At 35.3% G+C, this 27804-nt stretch overlaps 2 protein-coding genes across 2 annotated transcripts in view; one reads left to right on the forward strand and one right to left on the reverse strand.

Annotated features, from left to right (window-relative positions):
• Window positions 1-2615, reverse strand: part of LOC122503239 — a 55786-nt gene extending 53171 nt beyond the window's left edge. Inside the window, exon 1 of the mRNA XM_043613712.1 lies at window positions 2144-2615. Coding sequence (XP_043469647.1) covers window positions 2144-2186 — 43 coding nt within the window. The 5' untranslated portion in view covers window positions 2187-2615. The remainder of the gene's footprint in view (window positions 1-2143) is intronic.
• A 12753-nt stretch (window positions 2616-15368) lies between these two features.
• Window positions 15369-27743, forward strand: LOC122503247. Its single transcript, XM_043613722.1, has 2 exons — window positions 15369-15761; window positions 26938-27743. Exon 2 carries the CDS (start codon window positions 26966-26968, stop codon window positions 27452-27454), a length of 489 nt encoding a protein of 162 aa, XP_043469657.1. The 5' UTR covers window positions 15369-15761; window positions 26938-26965; the 3' UTR covers window positions 27455-27743.
• Window positions 27744-27804: the final 61 nt, after the last annotated feature.

Raw genomic sequence — 27804 nt, forward strand, 5'->3', positions numbered from 1 at the left:
ACTTTAAAAAACTTTAAAAAACTTTAAACTTTTTTTTTTTTTTTTTTTTAACTTTAAACTTTTTTAAACTTTTGAAAAACTTTTAAAAACTTTGAAAAACTAATAACATATTCGTAATCAGCGACCCCAAAAACCCCCGAGTTACGAATTTTAAGCGAATCAAATGAATTTTTCAAAATCGTGTCCGCCATATTGGATCCGCCATTTTGAATTTTTTAAAACTAACACCGCTATCGTAATCAGCGACCCCAGAAACCCCTTAGTACCTAGTGTCATAAAAATTTATTCACAAGAAGGTCTTACACATTTTGGGACCATTTTGTTATATTTTAGCTACACACTGAAGGGGTTAATGAAAAAAAATTTTTTGGAAACTTTAAAAGATGCCTAAAAACATCCTTAAATATAATTACTCTCCAACTTTTCTTTCTACAAAAAAAAATCGCAAATATACGTTAATTTTGTAACCTTTTACAGTGGCCGAACCCCTTAAATGTCTCCGAGTGTAAAACCGTTTCGAAAAAAATGAGCCTCAATTAGAAAAAAAGTTATTAATTAAAAACTGCAGCCGTGTAGGGCTTTATATGACATTAAACTCGCCCCGCGCGCATTGGCATTTTTTTCAAAATTGTCTGTAACCTACAAATTTTATCGAATTTTCATGGGCTTGGTCTTAAATTAAAGGAGATAAAAATTCTAAGAGATCCCACTAAACGAGCTGTCAGATTACTTTAAATAAATTAAACAAAACGATTGCACCATCAGTCCTCAACTACAAAAAAACTCCATTGTTGAAAAATAACAACAACACAAAAAAATAGTCAATTAACGTCAATTTAAAAATATCGTTAACAAAAAGAATTAATCACGGTTCACTGACCGAAGGAGGAATAATCAGGAATATTAAGGTCAATTATTATAAAAAAAATTAAATTATTTTCAATTAATTTTGTTATTATTATTTGATTTTTCACTTTATTAAAGAGTCGTCAATCAATTTTAATTCTACGCGATCAGGGAGAATATCCTCTCCTGATTCTAAAGCACGCAAAATAATTATTATTTTATTCTATCATTACTCTAATAAAAAAATTAGAAATAATTTTTATTAACTTTTTTTCTATTGTAATCAAGAACTGACTACAGAATTCAATTATTTTCACACAATTATTTCAATCAAATAGAAGGCGGCGATGACTCAGCCAAATCCTTCTTTTTATTATTTATTTATCCATAAAACTGACTTTTATTTAATAAAAATCAATTTTATTCTTACCCGAATTTATATTCGTAAATATGATTCTCGATAATTGAACGAACACAAAATAATGTGAGAAGTCGTGCTTCTTTTCAACCATGACCTTGACGCATAAGAATTACTTTATTTTTACTGCTTTTATTTCAAGATAATTTCAGCATGTTTGAACACGAATTCTCACTTTACTCTTTAATCAAATTTAAAATTCACTTTATTTTCGAAATTGACGCTTGTTTTGTTATTTAATTATTGTGTTTGTCTCGGGCCTAAACGTTCGAATGCCATTTATAACCTTTTCCTTTCCTTTTAATTAATTTTGAATTATTATTTTATTATTATTTTTTTAACGATTTTCCTTTTTTTTTCTTTTGACATTTTAATTTGGTTTACTATTTTAAATAAACCAAAATGAAGAATACTTTGACAATGGGTCAGGAAAGAAGGTTATCTACACTTTGAATTTAATGATTTAAATAAATTTTAAGAAAGAAAAGATTTAATTAAGCGCCAGGATATTTTGCACTAAAATATCCAAAAGATTTATTAACTTACTTTATTTTTGCCAACTAGTTCAGACAAATTATTAGGAGATTATAAATTAATTTCCAAATAAACCGCGGAGAGGGGGGGAGTAAGGAGACAACACAATAATTACGCTGTCACAGAATTTAATTTTTATTAAAGTTAATTTTATTCAAGAAAATTTTACTTTAAGAGTGATATATATTACGTTGGACAACTATTATATTCGGCGGAAGGCCAAATTGGTTAATGAATTACCGCATGACAATGCGGTGACAAGCATCACTCACTATTTCGAAAATTTTTATTTTTAATATTGCCAATCTGGCGAGAGAATGAAGATTTGACTTTACTGGGACTCACCGTCAATTCGACGCCGACCCCGCATGGCTCCTCGTCCAGACATTGTACTTTAAATTTAATAATTTTAAAATTTAATTAATTTTTCACTGGCGATGATGCGCCTTTGATTACTATCAAAACGAGAATAAATAAAAATGGACGTCTCTCTCACTACGAGAGCGTCGCTACACATACGCTTCTTTTTAGTTTTTGGTGAGTCCCCGGCGTACTATTATTTTATTTTACAATCTATTATTATCTGCCCGAGATAAGATATCCGCCGCCGGTATTGCAGAGCGCCCACTTATTGGTCGCTGTCGTTCGCTTCGCGTTGGCCTTTAAATCAAGATGGCCGCAGTCAGTGTTTTGACAGGCCCAAAACAATTGATCTTCGTCTTCCTGGTGCTCTTAAATATTCGGGAATCACTTCCAAATATATAAACCAGGAAGCACTTCCCTTGTTGATTACGAATAATTAATAATTCGCGATGGACCGGCGAATTATCAGTTGAAAATATTCTCGGGAATAAGAAAAATAAAAACAAAATACTAACAGCAGAAATTGTTCTAATTTCGAGTTTTACTTTTGACAGTTGATCTGACGAGGTGGCAATTGTTTAATAAAGTTTCAAATATTTAATTAATTGAATTTTCGAGGTATAATCTTTTTACTTTTATTAAATTTGTAAATTTCAAAATATTAATGCTAATTTTTATTTGTTTTAGGTAAGAAGATTCTCGTTTTGATGGAATTTCTATCAAAACTTTAAACTTTAATTATTAATTTTAAGAAATCAAAGAGAATATTGTGCGAGGCAAAATGCCGCGTCACAATATAAAATAGTAAATTTAATAAACTGGCGACCTACTGCCAGCCCGACCCACTAAAACCCGTAACCCTTCTTCTGGAGCCCTTTACCCTCCCTCGGAACTGTCGTAAGACTTTAGCCTTCGAGGGAGGCGCTCCAACTCTGTCGCTGATGCGACATTGTTCTTTGTCTGCGGTTCTCCTGCGTCAATAGTTAAAATTTTTTTTTTTACTATTTCAAAGTCTAAGCGGAATTTACAGCACAACAATAATAAAAAAACAAATTTTTAAAGAAGTGTAAAAAGTCAAAGATAAAATTGTAAACGGATATAAAAAAGAAAAGACAAAAAAAGTAAACACGTATATAATGTTGAAAAGATAAAACTGTATAAAGACGAATAAAAAACACAAAACAAATTAAAAAATGTATAAGGACAAATAAATCACAAAATAAATTAATAAAAAACAAACAAACGAATTAAAAGCTGTTTAAATCACGCTTTTTGGCGGCCGTCGAGATTCTTCGTCGACATAACCGAGGTTACGAAATTCTCGACTTGCTCTTTTTAATACTTCTTATTTGCTTTTTGTTCTTGCGAGAGTCTTCTTCGCCTCCTCAAGGGTCGTCCTGAAGACTCCGCATCCTCCGCTGCCTGCAATATGTGTGGTTGACACCTTATTGCCAAACTTTTCCTTGCATAAAAAGCAACTTGGGCTCTTCTTACAGTTGAAGAACCTGTGACCGGCTTCACCGCACTTAAAGCACGCAGCCGATCTGTCCACCTTCTGGCATTATGCTCCAATATGACCGTATCCAAAGCATCGATGACACCGGACGACCATTACTCTTCTTTTAATTGGGCAACACATAAAACCAATTTTTACGTGTCCCAATTTCTCCAGCCTGTTCGCCTCTTCCGGGTTGGTGACTACAACCGCGAGCTTCATCCCTCGGCGGTTGAGTCCTAAGACCGTCACTGTCCTGCATCCTGGCTTTCCTATCGCTTCCGACAACACTTGTTGCACCTCAGCTTCTTGGGTAAGGCAATCCAAATCACGGATCTCGAGTGTAACTTTTCGATCCAACGACTGCACCTTACCCATGCTTCCAACCGCTTTGGTGATCTCAGCGGCGAAAGCGCCCTTGTCGGAGCCTCCTCTGATCTTAATCAGAAGGTCTCCCTTCTTTGTAGCTTTTGCTGCTACTATTCTCGTATGGCAGTCGTCCGGGTTGACCTCTTTGCGAAGTTTACCTAGAACGTCAGCATACGTTTATCCTTGACTGACTCGGATTAGAACTGCGGATCTTTTTGACCCCATTCTTTCCATTTGAGGAATCTTTGGATCTGGTACTTCCGTTTCCATTGGAGGAGCTTCCTCCTTTTTCCTCTTATCGGTTTGGGTTCAAGTCTCCCCTAGACTGTCACCCTCTCGCTTCCGTTTTTGAGCATCTTTAAGGACGCTTTTGAGATTACGCTTATAGGAACGCTCTCTCTTTTCCTTACGGTCCTTGCGGTTACACTTCACACCGCTGAGAACGCATGCTAAATCGAAGTCCGACTCATTGGCTGCGACATGCTTTACTTTTGCCTCTTTCAACAGAACTTCGATGGCTCTGAGTCCATCTTTTACCGTCCTGTTGAAGTTCTTCTGAATGTCGCAAGATTTTATTATCTTTGCGACCTCCAACTCTATTTTATCGAGGCAAGTCGCCTCCTCCTTTCTGAGCCGCGGGCATATCTCGCGAGTCTCTTCTATCGTCTCGTCGTCTACTTCTGAGTGGATAGCGCTATGTACGGTCTTTCCGCTACTGCAGCTTGACACACTCAGAAGGCTCGACGCGCTTCCCTTTCTTATTCTTTCTCCTTCCACGATGTTTTGTGGATCTAATCTTTCCACGATCACCCGTGGCACTGCAAGAAATTGTGCGCCCCCACAATCTGCGCGCACTTGAGCATCAGTCTTGGGACCGATGGTGAGATTTCCCGTTTCCGGCCTGCTCACATGGGGTACTTTCTTTGAATTTTGTGAATCCATTCTTTCTTGCTGTTTGGTTGCCCTTTAGTGAAAAGCCCCGCCATTACAGCAAGGTCTACCGAACATATCCATGATGTCAGTCGTGTCTGGCAGCGGGACCACTTCTCCCATCACATCAAAGAAATCAATGATGTTTGGCAGTGGACCCGCTTCTCCCAGCACATCTAAGCACATTTGGGCGTTAAAGGGTTAAATTTGGTTCATAATCATGCATCGAAGGTACTTCGAAGATATGCTCTGAATTATTTACACAGCCTAAACAGCACGGAATCACATAATATTGCAAAAAATATTTGCAAGAAAAAACAAATATATAACAATAGGGGAAGTGCACCGATTGTGTGCACGCTCCGGTTGTGGGCACCCCTACGTAAACTTCGACGGCAAGCAGACTTTACTGATCTAAGTATTATAAGTCGTGTTCGTTGACAATTCGGATTTTTCGTATTGATAACAAAACAAACATATGCATTTGTGTAATAGCTGTGAGCATAATAAAGAAAATTTGCATTAAATAAATAAAAAAGTAATTTTGTATTGTTTTCAAAGAGCAACATATGGATGTAAATTCGTTCAGAAAAAAAGGGTTTAATTTTTTTTTTGCAGTGTTGTCATAATATTTTGTGATTTACCTTCGTGTTTAGCCAAAATCCTGCATCACAAAATGTGTAGGTCTTTTTTTAAAATAACTGTCATTCCCAGTTGTGGGCACATTTATGTTAAGGTGGCTCTACCATCTGACAATCATGTGGACTACTGTCTCATCTATATAAACTTTCTGCCAAGGAAATTGACAGTCGCAAACTCCAATAAATGCGATGAATACAGTCGTTCACTGCATTAGAAGTGCGTTATGATATGCCGGCCAGCTACTTTACATGCTAGCATTATGCTTCAAATCAAAAAATTTCCATTTCACTAAATTTCTAATAAAACTTTTTTATTAAAAAAATCAATTTAACTCCTTCACTGACAGTCATCTTAGACCTATAGCTTTAAATTCGTACATATATATTTGTATAATATGCACATGGACAAATGTTATGAGGCAAAAACAAAAGGGTGCCCACAACCGGCACACTTTCCTTACCTCTATTTTTTAATATTTTAAAATTCGCATTGCGAGCTTATGCAAAGCTTAATCAAGGTTTTTTTAAATCAGGGAAATCAGGGACTTTTATTTAATAGTTTGTAATGGAAAAATATTCGATTTATGGAATTCATAAAAAAAATCTTGAATTTTATTGTTTAGCAGCCTTTAAAACTATTAAACAAATTTAATTTTACAATCCTTCTATTTTTAACAATAATCAAACAACTTCCGCTGGTAGTGTATATAAATTCAATAAAATTTTGGAGAAGTTACAATAATATCAATTTTTAGACATAATTGAATTTTTCGCAGAAATTCATTTTATAAAAAATGTTTAAAAATTCAATTTTTAAGAAACATTTAATTATTCACATTTTTTGTAAAATATTGAAAATTTATTCCTTACAGGCTTTATATGACTGCTTACCCGAGAATAAAAAGCTAAATAGTGAGAAAAAAGAATAGGTTATCCAAGAACTGAATTTAAACGCCACTAAGAAAACAGTTAAGCAGCAATTGCAATCTTTAACAGGCAAGAATTTTCTGTCTGAAGATTTATGCAATTTGGTACTACGAACGGAGGATGGGAGTGACTTGATGAAACCAATTTCCATGCACCAAAGTAATTATGGTAAACATTAATTTAATGTAGTTTTATATTAAGGTTTTGTTATACTATGTTTTTAAAAAAAATTTAGAAACAAATATTATTTTATAATGTAACTACAGTTTATCATACACATTTCAGGTACGGATTGTGAACTGTTAATAAAAGAGCGTGATATCTTCCAAGGGATAATGTTTATCACTAATGATATGAAGAAATACATGGTAACTTATCCCGAATTTATTGGTGTGGATGCAACTTATAAGTTGCTTGATTTAAGAGCACCTCTTTATCTCATCGTCGTTGAAGATTCTGAGGGCCAGACTTAAATCGCTGCAGGATGCATTTTAATGCATAAAATACACGAAAATATTAAGTTGTTCGTGGATACATTTAAAAAAAATCCATTCTGGGAAAAATCAAACCTATAATGGCGGATAAAGATAGAACTGAAAAAAATTCAAACAAAGTTTCCCAAATGAAAAAGTACTTATATGTGTTTTCCATAACAAAAGCGTACTTTCAATAGAGAAATTACAACAGAGAAATTGAGAATAACAAAAGGCCAAAGAGACACTGCGAAATCCATCATTCAAAAAATGCTATATTTAAATAATGATGAGGAATATTTTTTACTCTACAATCGTTTAAAAACTAAAACACCAAAAGCAGTTATCAATTATTTTGATAAGAACTGGCACACTATAAGAGATGAATGGACTCTATCTAGTAATTTTATGAAAATGTCATTCATTAATACTACTAACAACCGCTTTGAGGTCCTGTATGGGAAAATTAAGTCTATTGCTTCCAAGTTTGCTACTCTGCAGCAATTTATAATAAACATTTTGTATTCTTATTACAACGAGAAATAGTGAGCATGATGTAGTAGATGCTTATTCGTATTTAAAAACAAAAGCTTTACCTTTTGGAGAAAGTAGTCCGCGATATTTTTACAACAAAATTCTCACTAATTGTGGACTTCAATTTGTGCGTAAGGAGCTAGACAACAGATTTGTCTACAAAATTAGTGGCTTATCCTCGGACACTAGTACTTTATCTTTATATTTAATTTTAAAAGATTTTTGTTTTGTCTTATTCAAATCTTTAAATTAAATGCAATGAATATAGTCGTTCAATGCATTATAAGTGCGTTATGATATGCGTGCCAGCTACTTCACATGCAAGTATTATGAACGTGTCATCATTATTGTTCTTCATGCCGGCGAAGTCTTATAAAATAAGAAAACTTTCATTTCTTCTTTATTTGTAATGATTTTATTTAAAAATTTTCCATTTTTAGAGGATTTTTCAAAAGTGCCCACAACCGAGTACAAAAATTTGTTTGTCAAAAAATTTCCTAAATAATACGCAGTGGAAACAAAATATAGTGTCAAAAGGTTTAGGGCAAACGGGATAGCGGTGTGTAAGGTCACCGCAATTCCAACATATGCAGCTACTTGACGAAAGGAATCAGGCCAATAATAATTTTTAGAAATACGCATATAAGTTTTATGCGTGCCTAAATGTCCTGATTGAGGATCGTTATGTGCTTCGGAAATAATGGTTGGCGTTTCGAATTCTCCGGGAACGTATTTCCATGCGTCTAGATCTTTATCTAGAGTATTCACGTAAACATCGGGGCGATAATAATATAGGTGTTTGTTAATAATACGCCATCGCGGAAATTTTTCGGGAAAATCAGATACTGCTACGAATCGACGAATATACCAAGATTCTTTCGGGTCACGAATAACATTCAGAGTTTCTTCGTCTTCGTGTAGACGTGACAACGCATCGGGGACGTAATTCTGAGATCCTTTCCGATAAATTACATCATAGTCATATCCCATTAACGCTAATGCCCAACGACCTAATCTACCAGCCAGGTTTTTTAGATTATTAAGCCAACGCAAACTACTGTGATCTGTCACAATAGTGAAACGGGAAGGTTGAAGATAATGATTAAACTTATTAATTCCCCAAATTACAGCAAGATACTCTTTCTCAGTGACAGAATAATTTTTCTCAGCATCATTTAAAGTTCTACTGGCGAAAGCAATAACACGTTCTATACCGTCGATAGTTTGTGTCAAAACTGCACCAACACCATAATTACTCGCGTCAGTTTGTAATACGAAATCTACGCTAAAATCCGGACAAGATAAAATTGGTGAAATCGTTAAACAATTTTTTAAATTGTCAAAGGCAGTCTGTTGATCTTTCTCCCAAGACCATTTCGTTTTCTTTTTCAGCAAGGAGGTTAAGGGAGACGCAATTGTGGCATAATTTGGTATAAATCTACGGTACCACGAGGTCATACCTAGAAATCTTCGCAATTGTTTTAAAGTTCGTGGGACCGGATACGCTACTACTGGTTCGATTTTTTCTGGGTCAGGTTGGAGACCATTTTCGTCAACCAAATAACCCAAGTAACGGACCTGAGAACAACAGAACTCGCATTTTTCGGGACTAAGTTTTAAACCAGATTCTTTTATTCTATCAAGAACTATTTTTAACCACTTCAAATGTTCAGGAAAAGTCTGTGTAACTATAATTATATCATCTAAATAGATGAACGCATGAGGCTCTAATTCGGGGCCAATTAGTTTATCGAGTAACCTTTAAAAGGTGGCAGGCGCATTTGTCAGGCCGAATGGCATTCTTTTAAATTGATATAATCCGCGACCAGGAATAGTAAAAGCAGTTTTCTCGCGACTGTTAGGGTGGAGTGGAACTTGTAAAAATCCTTTCTGCATATCTAATTTAGTAATATATTTAGCGTTTCGTAATTTATCGAGTATAGCGTTCATGTAAGGTAATGGGTACGCATCTTTTTTTGTAACGCCATTGACCTTTCGGAAATCGAGGCATATACGGTAGGTACCGTCTGGCTTGCGTATCATAATAATAGGCGAGAACCAATCTGACTTAGAGGGTTCTATAACATCGTCTTTTATAATTTGATCAAATTCTTTATACATCTCTGCGAGAACTTTTGGAGAAACAATATAATATCTTTGTTTAATCGCGAGTGAGTCACCAGTGTCTATTATATGTTCAGTTAAATCAGTTATTCCAAGTTTATCGGTGGGTGGGGGAAGTTCTCGTTTTAGAAAATTCGCTAGTTCATCTGCTTGTTCAGTTGTTAATTCGCGAATTCCGAAACAAATATCCTCGGTATCATCATCATATTCGAAATTATAAACTTTCTTGGGATTATTACTAAAGAACCAAGTTCTTTTATTGAAATCGGTAACCATTTGAAATTTGCGTAGAAAGTCTAATCCCACAATTAATGAATAAGGTAAACTATTTAATACACGAGCATCGATATTTTGATTTTTACCATTAAGCGATATTGGTATAGATATTTCTTTATCAACGGCTTCGATATCACCATTGGCGAATTGAACTCTACCGGTGTTTTCTTTAGCGTTAATGTTAAGTTTCTCTATTAATTTTATACCTTTCGATCCTATGAATGTTCGCGATGCTCCGCTATCTACAAGAGCTTTAAAAAGAATTCCCTTAATTTGCACGGTAATAAATAGCAATGACTCAGTTCGATTCAGCAATATTGCGTTATAAGACAATTATTTAGTTTCCAAATTTTTATAAGAAAATTTAAATTTCGCTTTATCAATATCTATATTTAACTTTTCCGTATCTAAATTTATTATAGAATCAGATTCGCTAAGATTAATATCTGAATCACCTGAATTTAATTGATCATCAAAAGGCAAAAGATTTCGAAGAGGAGTCGCTACGGCCCTGTTTAACGGCTCCTGTTTCTGTTTTCCTGACAAGTTGGACAATTAGGTCGCGTTATTTCTCTTTTACCGCAACCAAAGCAAAATATAGTACGAGGTTCTTTACAATCAAAATTTCGATGTCCCTCTTTTTGGCAGTTCCAACAAACAACATTGGATGTTCGTGAATTTTCAGAAGAAATATTAGAATCGTTCTTTTTATTTGACGATGAATTATTGTCATTTTTAGAAGCAGAGTTTTTACTTTTATTTTTATTTTGATCGGTATTTTTAGCGCTATTCTTATTTTTCGAGGAACGTTTTTCGTCGGTAAGGAGAGAAAGTTCTACATCTTCTTCACCGGAAGACTCTGAGACTAAATTAAATTTTTCTTTTCTGTGAGCTGTGCGACCGCGAGTTTCACGATACGCAAAGTCGGGTAGCAGAGAGCGTTCAGGAGTGGGGGGTGGTCTATAGGATTTAGCGACGCGATAAGTGCCTGTGAGATATTTTTAATTTCGCAATGGCAAAATGAAATTTATTTTATTTCAAGTCAACAATCTAAGACCATTTTCTGCAAAATCAAAATATTATCGCTATCTTTCTGCCATAAAGATTTAAGCGATCACCTTCGGAACAAAATTCAAGCTCAATTAAAAAAAAAGAAACTAAATTACAAAATGTTAAGCGCCAGGTTCAAAAGTGAACCACGTCAGCAAAAATTATACAAAAGGGATTTTTTACAAAACTGAAACGGAATATTATTTTAAAGGAACGAGACCACCAGGTTAATCCAATAACAATAATAATCAAAATTAATTAAATTAATTAAATTAGTTTTTCTTTTATTGAAAATTATTATAGTTTCTTTTTTTGTGTGATCGACGATATTCATCGCTCTTTCTCTTTTTGGAGGATCTTCGCTGTAAGTGCGTAATGTAAGTGTAATAACTGCTCTTTTATCTTCTTTTTATTTGTGAAATGTAAAATTTTCCTTTTAATGTAACAAGTGGTTCAGCCGGCCTCATGGTTAAGTAAGAGTGTGTTAATAGCGTCTTAATTTCTTTTACTCTTACTCAACCATGCAGCCAGAGTCTCTCATTTTACTATTTGTCCCTTTTATTTCATTTTAATTATTTAATTTGTTGTTATTTATCTTTTATTAGTGTAATTTTGTGAAAATTGTAAATGAAGTCGTACCGTTTACAATTTCTTCCCCTTTTTCTTTCTTAATTTGCTAAGAAAATCCCTTTTTGAACAAATGGAGTTGTTCCATTTATATTTAATTGTCCCTCTTTTGATTGAGGAAGAAAACCCTATTATTTATAAAATGAGATTTGACCAATTTTTATTTAATTTGCCCTATTATCTTCTTTGTATTACGATTTTGCGTTACGAATTTTGGCTGACCACATTAATTTAATTATGATAATTAATGAAAAATTGTTTATCTATGTGAGCACTTTGTTTAATTGTAAAATTTGTCCAAATAATTGAATATTATAATAAATCTTTATTTAATGTGATATTTTGAATATGATTTTCTCGAATCCTCCCTCCTCCTTCTTTGCTAGTCGACCGGCATCGAAATTAATATTTATCTTGGAGAGTTTCAATTTAAGAATTTTAATAAGTTAATTTTTTTTGTTGCTATATCTTTTATAGAATTTAGTTCTATTATTATATTTTTTTTGGGTATTTAGTACCTTTTATTTTGTTTATCCTGGATATTTAGTATCCGTAATTTTAAAACTGTCCCAAGATATATCTACTTATATGCTTATAACTTATATGCGTATTTCTAAAAATTATTATTGGCCTGATTCCTTTCGTCAAGTAGCTGCATATGTTAGAAATTGCGATATTTGTCAATCGTGTAAAGTGGATCAAGCATCACCTCCTGGATTCATGGGTCGACGCGTAGCCGAAGAACCGTGGACTGTTGTCGCGGCAGATATTATTGGTCCATTGCCTCGCAGTAAATCTCAATTCCAATATATCTTAGTCATTCAGGATTTATTTACTAAATGGTTAGAGTGTGCTCCGTTAAGATCAGCCAACGGAAAGAAGATTAAAGATTTGTTTCGCGAACTCGTAATTAACCGATGGGGAGCACCCCAAGTAATATTAACTGATAATGGCACTGAGTTCATTAATAACGTAATTCGTTCCATGTGTAAAGAATATAATATCGTCCACTCGACTACTCCCCCTTATCACCCACAGGCTAATCCCGTTGAGAGAGTAAATAGAATATTAAAAACAATGATTATTTCTTACATCCAAGGAGATCACAGAGATTGGGATGTGAATTTGCCTGAATTCAGATTTGCGTATAATACTGCGTATCATTCAAGTTTAAAAGCAACTCCTGCTTTCCTCAATTTAGGGCGCGAGCCAAAATCAATTAATGATTTGCGTAAAAGAGTAGAAAATGTCACCGAAGTCGAGACTCAATCTCCTGCTGAATGGAACGACCGAATGAAAAACTTAACTATTGTGCGAGATTGGATAATCAAAAATTTAGATGACGCTTACGAAAAACAATCAAAGTATTATAACTTGAGACGCAGGGAATTTCGTTATAGTATAGGAAGATTAGTGCTAGTACGAAATCATCAGCTTTCCTCTAAAGAAAAAAATTTCTCTGCTAAATTGTGTCCATTATACACTGGTCCTTACCGAATTTCCAAAGTCCACTCTTCTATAGTATATGATATTAGCGATCTTGAAGGTAAAAAGATACGTAAAGTACACTGTGACGTTATTTTTACGATTTACGTCACAAAAGCACTAATCTGAGAACATTTTTTCTAGTATTTGAATTTTGGTAATATTAATTGTCTTTGTTAAAGTAAATTTGTTACAGTGTCTGTTTAAGTATTTGTTTAAGTAATTATTCTACACTTAGCAGAAGTCCAATTGAAACATTGGCGCTCCATACTAAGGAATTTTGATAAATTAGTTTAGTTTTAGTGAGTTGGCAGGCTTTGTCAAACGAAAGCGACTTCGTTTGGCAAAGAAGCTCTCCTTTTGGGTTAATTGACAGATTCCATGGTCAAGAAGGTCGCAATCTTGCCATAGGAAAAATCGTTTTAGTTTAAGTATCATAGTATTAGTAATTCAGAATTCTGGGAGAAGCAAGGTAGGAGAAAACCCCCTTTTTGTATGAAAATATCGAGAATACCGATAAGTCACCTAACGCCAAAATTCAGTACTAATTTCAAATTAAAATAATTCTGCAAAACCTTTTGAATCTCTCTCTTGTCATCGACCCCTTGTTGTGTTAACATCGTTAGTTAATTTCTCCGGTTTTTAGTAAAAATGTGGCGGATTTAGAATCAGTTCTAGTTAGTGACAGTTTAATTCTTTTATGGTTTCGAATTGTTAAATAATATGTTACAGTGAGTTTAATATTCCAATTAATTATTAGTTTAATGTTTACTTTAATAAATAATAAATTAAAAGTGTAAAATGAAATCATGATCCCTATCACGAGTCAACTTATCATCGATACAAAATCTGTAAGTTATTTATATTATTTATGGTTCTTTGTTATAACCCAGAATACTCAAGTAATTCTGCTTATGGTTTTTTATTATTTTAATTATTAATTATAAACGACAAAATGATCATCACTATTTATTGTAACTTGTCAATTGAATTTCGTTGGTACAATATACTTAATTATTTTTATCTAATCGATTGTTAATTTATTTATAATTCCGTCACTGTGTTTTAAACTACCTTCTCTTTCTTGAATACAAAACTCACCCCTCTCTCCACGACCAGCATAGCTGACTAGTACCGGCACGTGCGAAAAATCTAGTTAATATTAATGTTTGTTTAGTCGGTCTTAATTAAGTATTGAGTAATGTTTGATTTAATGATTTTTGGTTAATTATGTTTTAGTCCGGTTGACAATACCGGCGATACAAAAATTGTCTGGCGCCCTACCGGGGACCGCCTAGACAAATTATAAAGAACTAGATTGCACAAGTAACGTTTTCTTTGGTTAAATATTGAAGTTCGGTTAAAATCAGGTTTTAAGTATGTAAAATTGTCTTAGAATTCAGCTACAGTAACTTTAAAATTATAGTTTCAGAACTATTTTGGATTTGTAAATGATTGTTTATTATTAATGTTCCATATTTAATTTCCTTATAATAGTAGTGTAGAAAAAAGCGTTACAATTTGGCGCCCAACGTGGGGCGCACAAGTCAATATTTTTGAGAAGGTAGTTCAGTGAGTAATAAAGAAAAGAAAATTTTTTAGAAAAAAAAAAGAAATTTATTTTTTAGTCATGTTGTTAAAGTGTGTTACAGATAATTAAAATATGTAAAGTAACTGATTCAATTTTTTTAATGTACTATCATAAGAATCGGCCAATTTATCTATTTTCATGTATAAATCTCATATTTTTTTAATTTACAAAAAAAAAGATGAAGGGAGTATTGTAATTGACTAATATTATTTTTCATAACAGAAAACTAAAATTTGAAAAAATTCAATGTCTCTAATCTCTGTTTTCTTTTTTTGAAAGAATTTTTAATTAGGAAATTTTATTTCGAAAGGAATGATGATTATTTTGTTGTTGACAATAGATTGATGCAAAGTATTATACATGCTTTATTGTCCAATTTCATTTTGTCTCGATGATTTGTTTCGGAAAATTGTTTATTTTTAGAATTTTAATATTTTAGCCATTGTTACAGTAACCTTTACTTGGCTTATAATTATTGAAAGTCAATAATAATGAACCAAGTTTGTAAGCTTCTGTTGTTAATTATATTTTATCTCTTTTGAATCGACGAAATTAATTAACTGTTATTTACGAAGTTATTATTATCTCTTATTTGTAATTTAAATTTGTCCTCTGTAAGGGCGAATATAGAAAAAACTGAGTGATCACATGACTTGCCCTACCTCTGAAAATTGGAAATTTTGGGGGAAATTCGCAAGTGGGGACACCCCCCCTCACCCGAGGGAAGACCATGTCCCTAACAAGTGGTCGACGCCATGCTCATTAGTTTCCCGGATACTGAATATATTAGTCGAGGTTTCGCACTTTACAGTTTTCTTTGGAAAGTTCTCTTTTGCTGCAGTGGTGACAATTGGCAGTTAATTAATAAATTATTATTAATTAATATCCCCGGTTGTTATCGGAGTAGTGCTATCCTGTTTGTTTAATTTTTTGTTACAGTAAATATATTATCGGTTACAGTTTTCTTTAAATTTTTACTTTCGTATACACGAAAAGAAACCTTGGTGTGTGTGTGGTACAGGGTTATTCGCTCTTTAGCCAGCACCCAGTGGTCAATTTTGGTGAAATCTTCTATTCGGTAAGTCAATACAAAAGATCCTATTGATATTTCTCGTGTCTTAATTCAATTCAGTGTGGAAAATTTCATGTGTAAATTTCCTTTTCTCGCCATGTGCTAGCGTCCTACCGGCGTCTATTTGGTATGCGTGAGTGTTACTCATGGTGTCGGGTTAGTAGTAGTGTGTAAAGCGTGCGAGTACAGAAACGTGCTTCCCCTCTGTTCCTTTCGCGCCAGTGATATACTCGCTCTCGCTCACTCCTATAGTGCGTTCTCCGTCCTATCGAGTCTCTGCTTTGTGCGATCGTTCGTACTTTCAAGCAACCAAGATCAGTGCATATGCACTATATCTTTCTCCGTCTAACCCATTGAAGTGTATTCTCTTACTTTTATTCATACAGTACCTTGGTATAGAAAGTTACAAAAATCAAATTTCGAATATTTCGCGAGAAATAGTTACAGAAATCGAATTTATAAAGTGAAATTAATTATAAAATTTCGATTTTCGAGTATCTCAAGAAAATTAGTTACAGAAGTTGAATTTATAACGTAAAATCAATTATAAAATTTTGATTTTTTAGCATCTCGTGAAAATCAATTACACAAATTGGATTGAAAATATTTTTGTAAAGTTAGATTAAAGATAAAACTTTGAGTTCCAAGTAATTCGTGAAAAGTAATCACGAAAATTAATTTCAAAATATTTTTAGGAACAAAATTAATTACAAAATTATTCTAAAATTATTTTGAGGAACAAAAATCAGTTGCAAAATTTACATTTTTGCACATTTTTGTATAAAATAGTTACAGATATTGAAGTTTCGATATTTTCACAAAAAAAATAGTTACAGAAATTAAAATTTTGAGAACATCCTTGTGAGAAACAGTTACAGAAATTTGATTTTTTAAATAATTTTCAAAGAAAAAATAAAGTTACAGAAATTTATTAAAAGGTAAAAAGTAAAAAGAAAATGGACGACCGACAGTCTATAAAATCAGACACCTCCGAACCATCACAACTACAACCATTACTACACGACCTATATTTTGGTCACGATGATAATAATATGAGAAATGATGGTGATCAAATGCGTCAAAATCAAGTGTTACGGGAACCCAACATTTAACTTGGTCCGAATGCGGAATTTAATTTTGATAATGTCAATACCACTTGCGGTCGTTACTCTCGTTCCAACAATTTTAGGGAATCACGTAACTTTAATAGGCATCGAGTCTTTCCAAACCCCCAAGACTACCAACTTGACGATTATGGGAACACGGAAAGAAGACCAAACAATCAACAACCTACACTGAAAAAAAAGTGCTGTTGAATCAAATATCTCCATGCTATTGAATTCCCCGTCATTGATTCAATGACACATTTATTAATCGAAAAGTATATTGCTTAAAATGAAAAAATGAAACTGTTTAAATTAAAAGTACGGTACTGTAGAATTAATGATATTGTGCAAATTGTTTCTATAGTTCATCTGTACATAGCAACAGAATAATTTATTGCTTCTTTGACATTATTCATTTGAAGCATCTAATAGATAAATTTGAAGAAAATGCATGTAAATTTAAATCAAATGAAAAATTGTTTGCTCTAAAGAAGCGCGCTCTGAAAACGAAAGCATATGCTTTCGTTTCAATGAGTGGTGCTATTGCGGACTGCCTATAGCATATGCTATAAAAATAAGAACACTATGTTTTGAGACATTGACAGGTACTAAATTTATTGAAATACTTACCCACATATATTTATATGTTTATTAAACCTGTCGTTTTTGAGATTCCAATATAAAAAAGTATTATTTAAATTCTTTTAATTAATTAATGACTAGTTAAATATAAATTCCCTATATAAATTCCCTTATATACGCGAAAAATCTCGAGCACGGTATTTAACCATAAAGTAAGAGCCCAACGTTGAGAAGCGGATGTATTACATTGCAGCGCGGCGGTTCTCGTCTATCACGGAAGTTAAGCGTCGTTGGTCGCGGTTACTAAATGGATGGGTGACCGCTTGGGAATAGCCGTATTTTTCTGACTAAAAAAGATAAGTGTGTTTGAATGTGTATGTGTGTGTGTGTTTAGCCGTTGGAAAAAATGAAAATAATAATAAAGATGTATATGTTAGTGTGAAAAATTGAAAAAAAAGATGTGTATAAAAAGTGTTGTGTTAAAGGTGTGAGAATTAATTATAGTATATAAAAAACATGTGAACAAAAATTCCCTTTTTTCAATTTATCGTTGGTATATATTTAACCACATAAAAGAATTGAATTAACAGTATGGTGTTATTCAATTGATAGCAACAACTAAAAAAATTAAGAGTACAAATTTTTGAATCATAAAAATGATGCTTTTAAATTTAAAAGTTATAGTCATTGACTCAAAAGCATATACTGTTAAATTAAAAAATTTTGTTTATTGATTCAAAAGGATTCACCTTCGAATTAACATAGTATGCTGTCAATTTGAGAAATATGCTTTTGTTTCAAAGAAAGTGATACTATCGAATCATTAGAATCGGTGCTTTCAAAACAACAGCATATACGTTAGGCAGCCCGTTATGACCCACTATGGTCAGAATGGGAATGCATCCGCTATGCTCACAGAAATATGTTACCGGCATTCAAACTAGTAATCCCATTGCACAGAAACCTAACTATGGACGATTTAGAAGCGTACGCGTCACGCCAAGAAAGAACACTTCAAAGTGTAAACCAATATCGCCCCCACCACTACCAGAAAACTCTATGTGTCCAGCATATGCGTACTCAGGACCTCGTAAGGCACACTGCCAACCACCTCGACCATTACAGCACTTTTCGAAAACTGATCAATTACATGCGGCAGTTGATCATAGTGTACCGTTACAGAACAATGCCGAAGGTTACAGTGACGTATTAGACTCCTTGTTACTACAACGACACAATCAACAACAAACAAGTGATTATTCTAAGTTACCTACAACAAGATCTGGTACCAAAGCTAAATTTAGTGAATCTAAAACATCCAATTTAGTGAATCAAGCGTCACCCGCGGTAAATACTAATAGAAATGAAACAAGTGACACTGAATTTAGATGTTGGAATTGCGACAAAACTGGTCATGGTCACAGATTATGCCCAGAACCTAAACGTAGATTTTGTTACCGTTGTCGAGCCTCAGGTGTTACTAAACGAGATTGCCCCCATTGTAATAAGGGAAACTCTCAATAGTGAACACTATCCCGACAAGTGTATCGCTTTCAGAAATAACGTCGGAAAATCAGTTACAGAACATAAAAAACCCACCTTTCGAACAGTGCTTAAAGTTACAGAATAATACAGAAATAATCGATTTTGCGAATTCGGTCTCAAACAAAAGACAAGTAGCATTCTGTGTTGACTTCACCCTTGCAGGACGTGAGATTAGGGCTCTACTCGATTCTGGGGCTAGTAAATCATTCCTTGGTCAAACAGGGATTGAATTAATAAAAAATATGGGATTAACCGCGAAACCAATTCCTGCTCGTAGAGTTACAGTCGCGAATGGTAATAACCTCCGTATCGAATATGCAATCGACACCGAAATAAAATTGAAAAACCGAAATTTTCAAGTTAATCTCTTAATAATGCCAGTCCTATCACATCCGTGTATACTAGGGTTAGATTTTCTGATACAAGCCGGTTTGATAGTCGATTTTGCCGCAAAAAGTTGGTACTATAGAGACGACCCGAACTCTACATTCACATTTATTCCAGAAAATTCTACAGATCGTGTTACAGTTTGCAATGGGTTACAGATATTAAGTGACGAACAGTCCGAAATTTTAAAAAAGTTCCTCGATGAAAGGATACCGCCACAACCGGATAAACTACCAATTACACCAATGGCTGAACATGATATTGACATCGGCGACCATCCACCAATTCGACAAAAGGCTTTTGCGATGACACCAATAAAACTAGAAGCATTGTGGAAAGAAACAGATGAATGGTTAAGACAAGACATCATAGAGCCTTCACAAGCAGATTGGGCAAGCCCTCCAGTATTGACAAAAAAGGCAGATGGGAAATGGCGACCTTGTATAGACTACCGTAAAGTAAACTCCTGTACAAAAAAAAGATGCATATCCAATCCCAAATATGATCGGAATTTTAGATCAGTTAAAGCAATGTAATTTCATCACAACTTTGGACTTAACATCAGCATATCTTCATGTTCCACTAACAGAAAGAGCTAAGCCGATAACTGCATTTATTGTACCAGGCAGAGGCTTATTTCAATTCAAGAGGATGTCCTTCGGTCTGAGCAACGCACCAGCCACATTCCAGAGGCTCATGGATCGTGTTATTGGTCCAGCATTGTTCCCTCACGTGTTTTGTTATTTGGATGACATCGTAGTCGTAACGGAGACTTTCGAGGAGCATTTGCATTGGCTTGACAAGGTCCTTGCAAACATCAAAAAGGCCAACATGGTAATCAACAGAAACAAGAGTCATTTCTGCTGTGCTGAACTACGATATCTTGGATTCCGAGTCAATTACGAAGGATTACAAACAGACCCTGAGAAAACTTCGGCGGTCCTGGAATACCCACAACCACGAACAGTGAAACAACTACACCGTTTCCTTGGAATGGCATCTTGGTACAGAAGGTTCATTCCTGAATATGCAACAAAAGCTGCTCCACTCTACAAACTAGTGAGGAAAAATCAACCCTGGGAATGGAAGGAAGAACAAGAGAGTGCTTTTAACACATTAAAATTACTATTAACAAGCACTCCAACATTGGCGAGTGCCAAACTTCAAACTACCATTCACCTTACAAACCGACGCAAGTTCAGTCGGATTAGGAGCAGTGTTGACCCAAAATATTGAAGGACAAGAACGAGTGATTGCTTACGCTAGTCGTGCCCTTTCAAATGCTGAGAAGAACTACACAGTCACAGAACTGGAATGTTTAGCCGTAGTTTGGTCCGTCAAAAAGTTCCGTTGTTACTTAGAAGGCTATTCATTCACAGTAATAACGGATCACAGTAGTTTACGTTGGCTACACAACCTGAAAAATCCAACTGGTCGACTCGCAAGATGGGCTCTAGAACTCTTGGAATATGACCTGACGATCATCCACCGGAAAGGAGCACTTCACCACGTTCCAGATGCTTTATCGCGCATACCTGAACAAATGTCGGATCAGGTTAACCAAATTGAAGTGATAGAAGACCGATGGTACCTGAAGCGTCTACAGGAAGTCGAACAACACCCCGACAGGTTCCCAAACTGGAAAATTGAAGATAATCGGCTCTATTACCACAAACCAGCTGATTTTCCAGAAACCGAAGTCACAGATTTAAATGCCTGGAAGTTGGTACTCTACAGGGAATGTCGTCTACAGGTCCTACAGGAAAACCATTCAACTCCTCAGTCAGGGCATTTTGGTGTAGAGAAGACTCATCGCAGAATCGCAACTCAATACTATTGGCCAAGCATGTTCAAAGATGTTGTTTCTTTTGTTAGGCATTGTGAAACTTGTCAACGCACCAAGGTCGAGCAAATCCGACCTGTTGGTTTTATGGGAAAAAAGACTGTTGAAGAACCCTGGACAGTGGTAGCTACAGATATAATGGGACCTTTGACTCCTGGCTCCAGAGGTAACGTGTACATTTTGGTCATTCAAGACCTTTACACCAAATGGATAGAGATACAGCCTTTAAGAAAAGCTACAGGTCTAACAATATCAGCAGCGTTACAGGACTTAGTTATTAACCGTTGGGGGTCACCTAAAGTTTTACTTACAGACAACGGTACCGAATTTATAAACAATAACATGAAAGCCCTAGCGACTAAAATAGGATTTCGACACATGACCACTCCACCCTATCGACCTCAGGCCGACCCTGTCGAACGAGTAAATCGAGTAGTACGCACCATGATAATCGCATTTATAGAAAGAAGTCACCGTGAATGGGACCTACACCTCCCAGAATTTCGTTTTGCACACAACACAGCGTACCATTCCTCAATCCAAAGTACTCCAGCGTTCCTTAATTTCGGGCGCGAACCATCAGCCGCGATATCCCTACGCCGAGAATTAGAAAGAGAGATGGACATTGTCCACCAACCCCCACTAACTTGGTCTAAAAGAATGCAACAGCTTAACGAATTGCGAAGCAGTATCGTTCACGCTCTAGACAGTGCCTTCCAAAAACAATCTCTCTATTATAACCGCAAACGACGCGACCAACGATACGAAGTCGGTGATTTAGTATGGAAAAAGCAACGCGTGCTATCGTCCGCAGATAGACACTTCATGGCGAAACTAGCAGATGCATTTCACGGTCCCTTTATTGTCACCAAGCGCATATCAAATGTGGTTTATGTTCTAGAAGATTTACAGGGGCAATCGATGGGAAAGTTTTCGGTACAAGACCTAAAACCTTACCATGCACCACTCCAAGATAATCCAGACTAACCTAAAGTAATAAATTAGTTACAGTACTTAACAAAAATCGTTACAGAATTTAAAATGTCTTACATAATTAACGTTACAGTATTCCTCACGACTCAGTATGTTCAACATCGAGTTTTAACGTTTGTCTTTGTATTTGTCTATATTTGTGTTTCTTGTGTTCCTGTACACCAATTCCAAATGTGGTATTTTGGTATAACATTCACGTCCAGAATAAGTTACAGTATAATCTAGTGTTCCAGTATTTTCAATAAAGTTACAGTTTTTCAATAAACGTTACAGTAAAATCGTCTTATTACCGTCCAGGTGGTGGATCCTGTAAGTGTATTCGAAAATCACAATAAAAGAATGTTACAGACTCATAATGGAATACCCTCCACCTGACTCCACGTGTCAAATGGATGAGGCGGAGATTCTACAAATCTCCGACTCGGAGGACGACCTATCGACGATAGACAGCCTCGATAGCCACCTTCTTGGAGAAGAAGAGGACGACATCCGACCGCCATCGTCACCAAATTCGTCGAGCTCCTCAAGCATCGAGGTGATCGAGATGGGTGAACCGAGAGATGAGGCGGAAATAGGGCACAATAGGGATCTGTGGGAAGAAGAACGGGAAAATGGGGACTGGCCAATGGAGGAGGAACCTCAAGTAGCTGCACCCGAAAACCAACCCGAAGAGATTCCCCAAATTCCAACACCACCCCCTTGGAACCCGCCCGAGCCAGACATCGAAGGTCCAGACGAAATCCAGGGACCGCCGGAAGAAATGGAGATTAGATTGGAGGAGGACCCTTTCTGGGATCCCATTCGACCGTTCCTGCCATCACTGGTATGGTTAGAACAATTCAAACCAGGATTGTTCCGATCGCTGCAGGAGATGGTGTTAAGGTGCAGTCACCGAGACAACACTGAGTGTCCCATCCGATGGCGGACCAACCTAGCTGGGAGAACAGCACTTGCAGGCGAGGTGCAGGACTGGCCGCTGCCGGACCCTGTGATGCACGACCAAGCAACACAAACCGTGTCCAGCAGAAAGGAAACCGCCACCCAAACGAGGAAGGAAACCTGTCCGGAGTCTTCACCGGAACCCCTCCCAGAACCATCTAGGGAACCAATGCCGGGGCCCTCTACAGCGGCGATGGAGTGGGAGTCAATTTCGTCGGACTCAGAAAGTAAGGAAGGCCCGTTCGACAAATTTCGGAAGCAGGGCCAACGCGATGAAGAGCCTGACTGGTGGACAGAGGGTGACTCGTCGAGTTACCACTCAGATTCGAACTTCCGACAACGAGGGCAGAAACACTGGAGAAGGGCTCCACGTCGAAGGGTAAAAGAAGGTACCCGCATCTGGCCATCCGAACCCACGTGCTTCCGGAATAGTAGAGGAGAACCAGTTTCAGGTACATCGACACCAAGACCAACTTCTATCCCATTACCAAGGTCAGCTCCAAGCCCCTCACCAACACCAGATCCAGGCCCATCACGAGGACCAACCCAAGGCCCAGAACCAGTTCCAGGCCCATCCCGAGAACGAGGCCCAGAACCAGCTCGAGGTCAAGCACCAGGTCCAGAACCAGCCCAAGTACTGGTCCCAACCCCTCGACGCCTCTGTTGGAATTGCCAGAGGCCGGGTCACCGCTACGCCACCTGCCCTTATAAACGGACCATCTTCTGCCAAATGTGTGGCCGACGAGGGTACACGGCCAGGAACTGTCCAAAAGATGCAGAAAAATGGGCGGCGATGGGACCATACGTCCCGAAGTTTGGAACAAACATCCCCAGGGACCACCACCATCCATACCGGCGACACCGTTAAGGCTAGTGCTAGGTTTATTAAAATAAGAATATTGTTAACTCATTTTTCATTAATTTTTACTCATTCTCACTCATTGTTCACCCACCTTAACTAAATTATATCCACTCAGGATAATTCACTTATTTTTCATTAATTTTTCACTCATTTTCATTCAAAATTCACTTGAATTTTTCACTTATAATTCACTTGAATTTTTCACTCATTTTCACTAAAAATTCACTTGAATTTTTTTCACTTATATTCACTTATACTTCACTTAATGTTTAATTATATTTGACTTCACTTGCGATTCACTTGATATGATTAATCTATAATTACTCATTTTTCACTCTATTTCATATTCACCGTACATTCACTATGTTATTTAATTTTGACGGGGGGGAGAACACCCCTGTGTTACAAAATTTTTCCTGACTCAGAAAATTGTAACTTGAGTTAAATCCACATTGTAATGACTCGTGATAGAATCCCATGATTTCTACAATAACTTTCTCTTTTGTGATTAACACAATTATTATTATTATATCTTTTGAAAATTTGGTGACAAGGCGTCGGAATGACGCGTTACAGCACAAGTGCGTTAATTTGAAAGTAAATCTTTGCAACATTTCTGGAAGCAATTTGTTTTCGTTTTGTTTACGTTACAGTACAAGTGTGTTAATTTAAAAGTAAATCGTTGCAACATTTCTGGACGCAATTTGCTTTCGTAATATTTTTCATAATTTTCACTACTCTCATCTTAAACAAACTTAAGAATTTTACTTCTCAATCTGAAGCGACGCCTTCATATTCATAATTTTCTTTTCCGCAGACTTGGATTCTGTTGCCTTTGGAAGTACCTACTTGGAGTCCCAATTTCATAATAAAATAAGATAACTTTCACCACTTTACTTAATTCACTTAATGCACTTAACTCACTATAACTTTCAATGTATTATTGTCCCTTCTTTTACTAATAATCCGGTCCTGTGTCCCCATGACCATTGTTAATACAACATCCATCGCTATCATACTATTTGTACCATTAGAGTTCAGTCTCTGAGATAAAAAGTACTTGGTGTCGAATTTAAAAGTTCTGTAGTCTTATCTGAACCGATACTTCCAATCCCCAATTTTCATTACTATTGGTACCATTAGAGTTCAGTCTCTGAGATAAAAAGTACTTGGTGTCGAATTTAAAAGTTCTGTGGTCTTATCTGAACCGATACTCCCAATCCCCAATTTTCATTACTATTTGAACCTAAGTAGTCAATTGAGAGTAGTCCCTTTTTTTCGAACCTCCAGAGCGTTAGCTCGGTATCGGGAGTGCACCTTGTGAGATTTAGTTTTATCGTAATAGAGTTTCGTTTATATTTATTGTTATGTCAATAACCGTTTAGAGTTCAGAATAGTTGGTGTCCCGATTTTAGAGGATATTTATTCACGTATATTTTTCCCTTATTTTTTTTCCTTTATCTTTCCGTTAAGAGGCGAGTTGCTTTGTCAAACGAAAGCGACTTCGTTTGGCAAAGAAGCTCTCCTTTTGGGTTAATTGACAGATTCCATGGTCAAGAAGGTCGCAATCTTGCCATAGGAAAAATCGTTTTAGTTTAAGTATCATAGTATTAGTAATTCAGAATTCTGGGAGAAGCAAGGTAGGAGAAAACCCCCTTTTTGTATGAAAATATCGAGAATACCGATAAGTCACCTAACGCCAAAATTCAGTACTAATTTCAAATTAAAATAATTCTGCAAAACCTTTTGAATCTCTCTCTTGTCATCGACCCCTTGTTGTGTTAACATCGTTAGTTAATTTCTCCGGTTTTTAGTAAAAATGTAGCGGATTTAGAATCAGTTCTAGTTAGTTACAGTTTAATTCTTTTATGGTTTCGAATTGTTAAATAATATGTTACAGTGAGTTTAATATTCCAATTAATTATTAGTTTAATGTTTACTTTAATAAATAATAAATTAAAAGTGTAAAATGAAATCATGATCCCTATCACGAGTCAACTTATCATCGATACAAAATCTGTAAGTTATTTATATTATTTATGGTTCTTTGTTATATCCCAGAATACTCAAGTAATTCTGCTTATGGTTTTTTATTATTTTAATTATTAATTATAAACGACAAAATGATCATCACTATTTATTGTAACTTGTCAATTGAATTTCGTTGGTACAATATACTTAATTATTTTTATCTAATCGATTGTTAATTTATTTATAATTCCGTCACTGTGTTTTAAACTACCTTCTCTTTCTTGAATACAAAACTCACCCCTCTCTCCACGACCAGCATAGCTGACTAGTACCGGCACGTGCGAAAAATCTAGTTAATATTAATGTTTGTTTAGTCGGTCTTAATTAAGTATTGAGTAATGTTTGATTTAATGATTTTTGGTTAATTATGTTTTAGTCCGGTTGACAATACCGGCGATACAAAAATTGTCTGGCGCCCTACCGGGGACCGCCTAGACAAATTATAAAGAACTAGATTGCACAAGTAACGTTTTCTTTGGTTAAATATTGAAGTTCGGTTAAAATCAGGTTTTAAGTATGTAAAATTGTCTTAGAATTCAGCTACAGTAACTTTAAAATTATAGTTTCAGAACTATTTTGGATTTGTAAATGATTGTTTATTATTAATGTTCCATATTTAATTTCCTTATAATAGTAGTGTAGAAAAAACCGTTACAACACATAAAAGATTTAAAACCCTAAAATTCACCACCCCCACACAATAATGACGATACGAATTAAAGAAATTAAACAAGCTATTTCAATCAATTTTATTATCAAAAAAATAAATAAATAAATAAATAAAATAATAATAATAATAATAATAAAATGAATAAATAAAATAAATAAATAACTAATCTTTGTGAAAAAAAAAAATTTTTTTGCTTCTTTACTTATATTAACTTTGAATTACAGGAACATTATTCACTGAGACCCACTAACAATGGCCGGTATTACTCCGTCCGCTAATCTAGTCACTGAGGCCAACGACTTACAATCACTGACAATGGAACATTTACAGGAATCACTCTCCAAGTCGCGGGACAAACTCAGACGTTACTTTTTCACGGCCTTATCTCTTGAAGCCACCTTGAATACTGAAAACGTCAAATTCGAAAAATTAAAAGAAAAAATTAGATTGCTGAAGATTAATATGGAAAAGATGTCCGTCATCACTGCTCAACCTAATCACGGATCACCACCAGAAGAACCTACTAGGAATATCTGTCCAAAGTGTAGTCTTCAAGAGCCTAAAGACTCTGCCGTTAGTGCCGAGACACAAACTGACGACATCAACCCCGAACAATCTACCACAGAGGCAAACTTACCCCCTGTTATAACGATTATTGTTGATCCGCCTACTGACGAATCGATTGACGTCGAATCCTTCTCGCGATTCACAAGATCCCACTACAAGTTCTGTCGGAAATAGATCTAACAAGAGAAAACTAGATTCTCAGATTATTATTTACGTTATATTGAAAATTTTGTTAAATAACGATTAAATTTAGATCGTTAAAATCACAAGTATTATGTATTCTCGTATCAAACTAAATAAGTCGCTAGAACTTATTATCTCCAATACCAAACCCTTTAGAGATCAAAGACTGTTTCTCGATGAAATTTTTATTTTGTTGTATTGAGAGTGATATTATATACTGTTGTTTAAAAATAAATAATTAATTTTGATACGAATTTCACCGTATTCACTTATTAATAGTCCCCCCCCCCTTATTTAGTTGTTGTTGATAATTAATTATTAATCCAATAAGATTTGACAAT

This window comes from Leptopilina heterotoma, unplaced genomic scaffold, assembly GCF_015476425.1.
Source record: "Leptopilina heterotoma isolate Lh14 unplaced genomic scaffold, ASM1547642v1 Lhet_251, whole genome shotgun sequence".
In the NCBI taxonomy this organism is placed as follows: Eukaryota; Metazoa; Arthropoda; class Insecta; order Hymenoptera; family Figitidae; genus Leptopilina; species Leptopilina heterotoma.

Coding starts and splice junctions, on each gene's coding strand:
- LOC122503247 (XM_043613722.1), top strand. CDS start 26,966: ATGGCCGGTATTACTCCGTCCGCTAATCTAGTCACTGAGGCCAACGAC.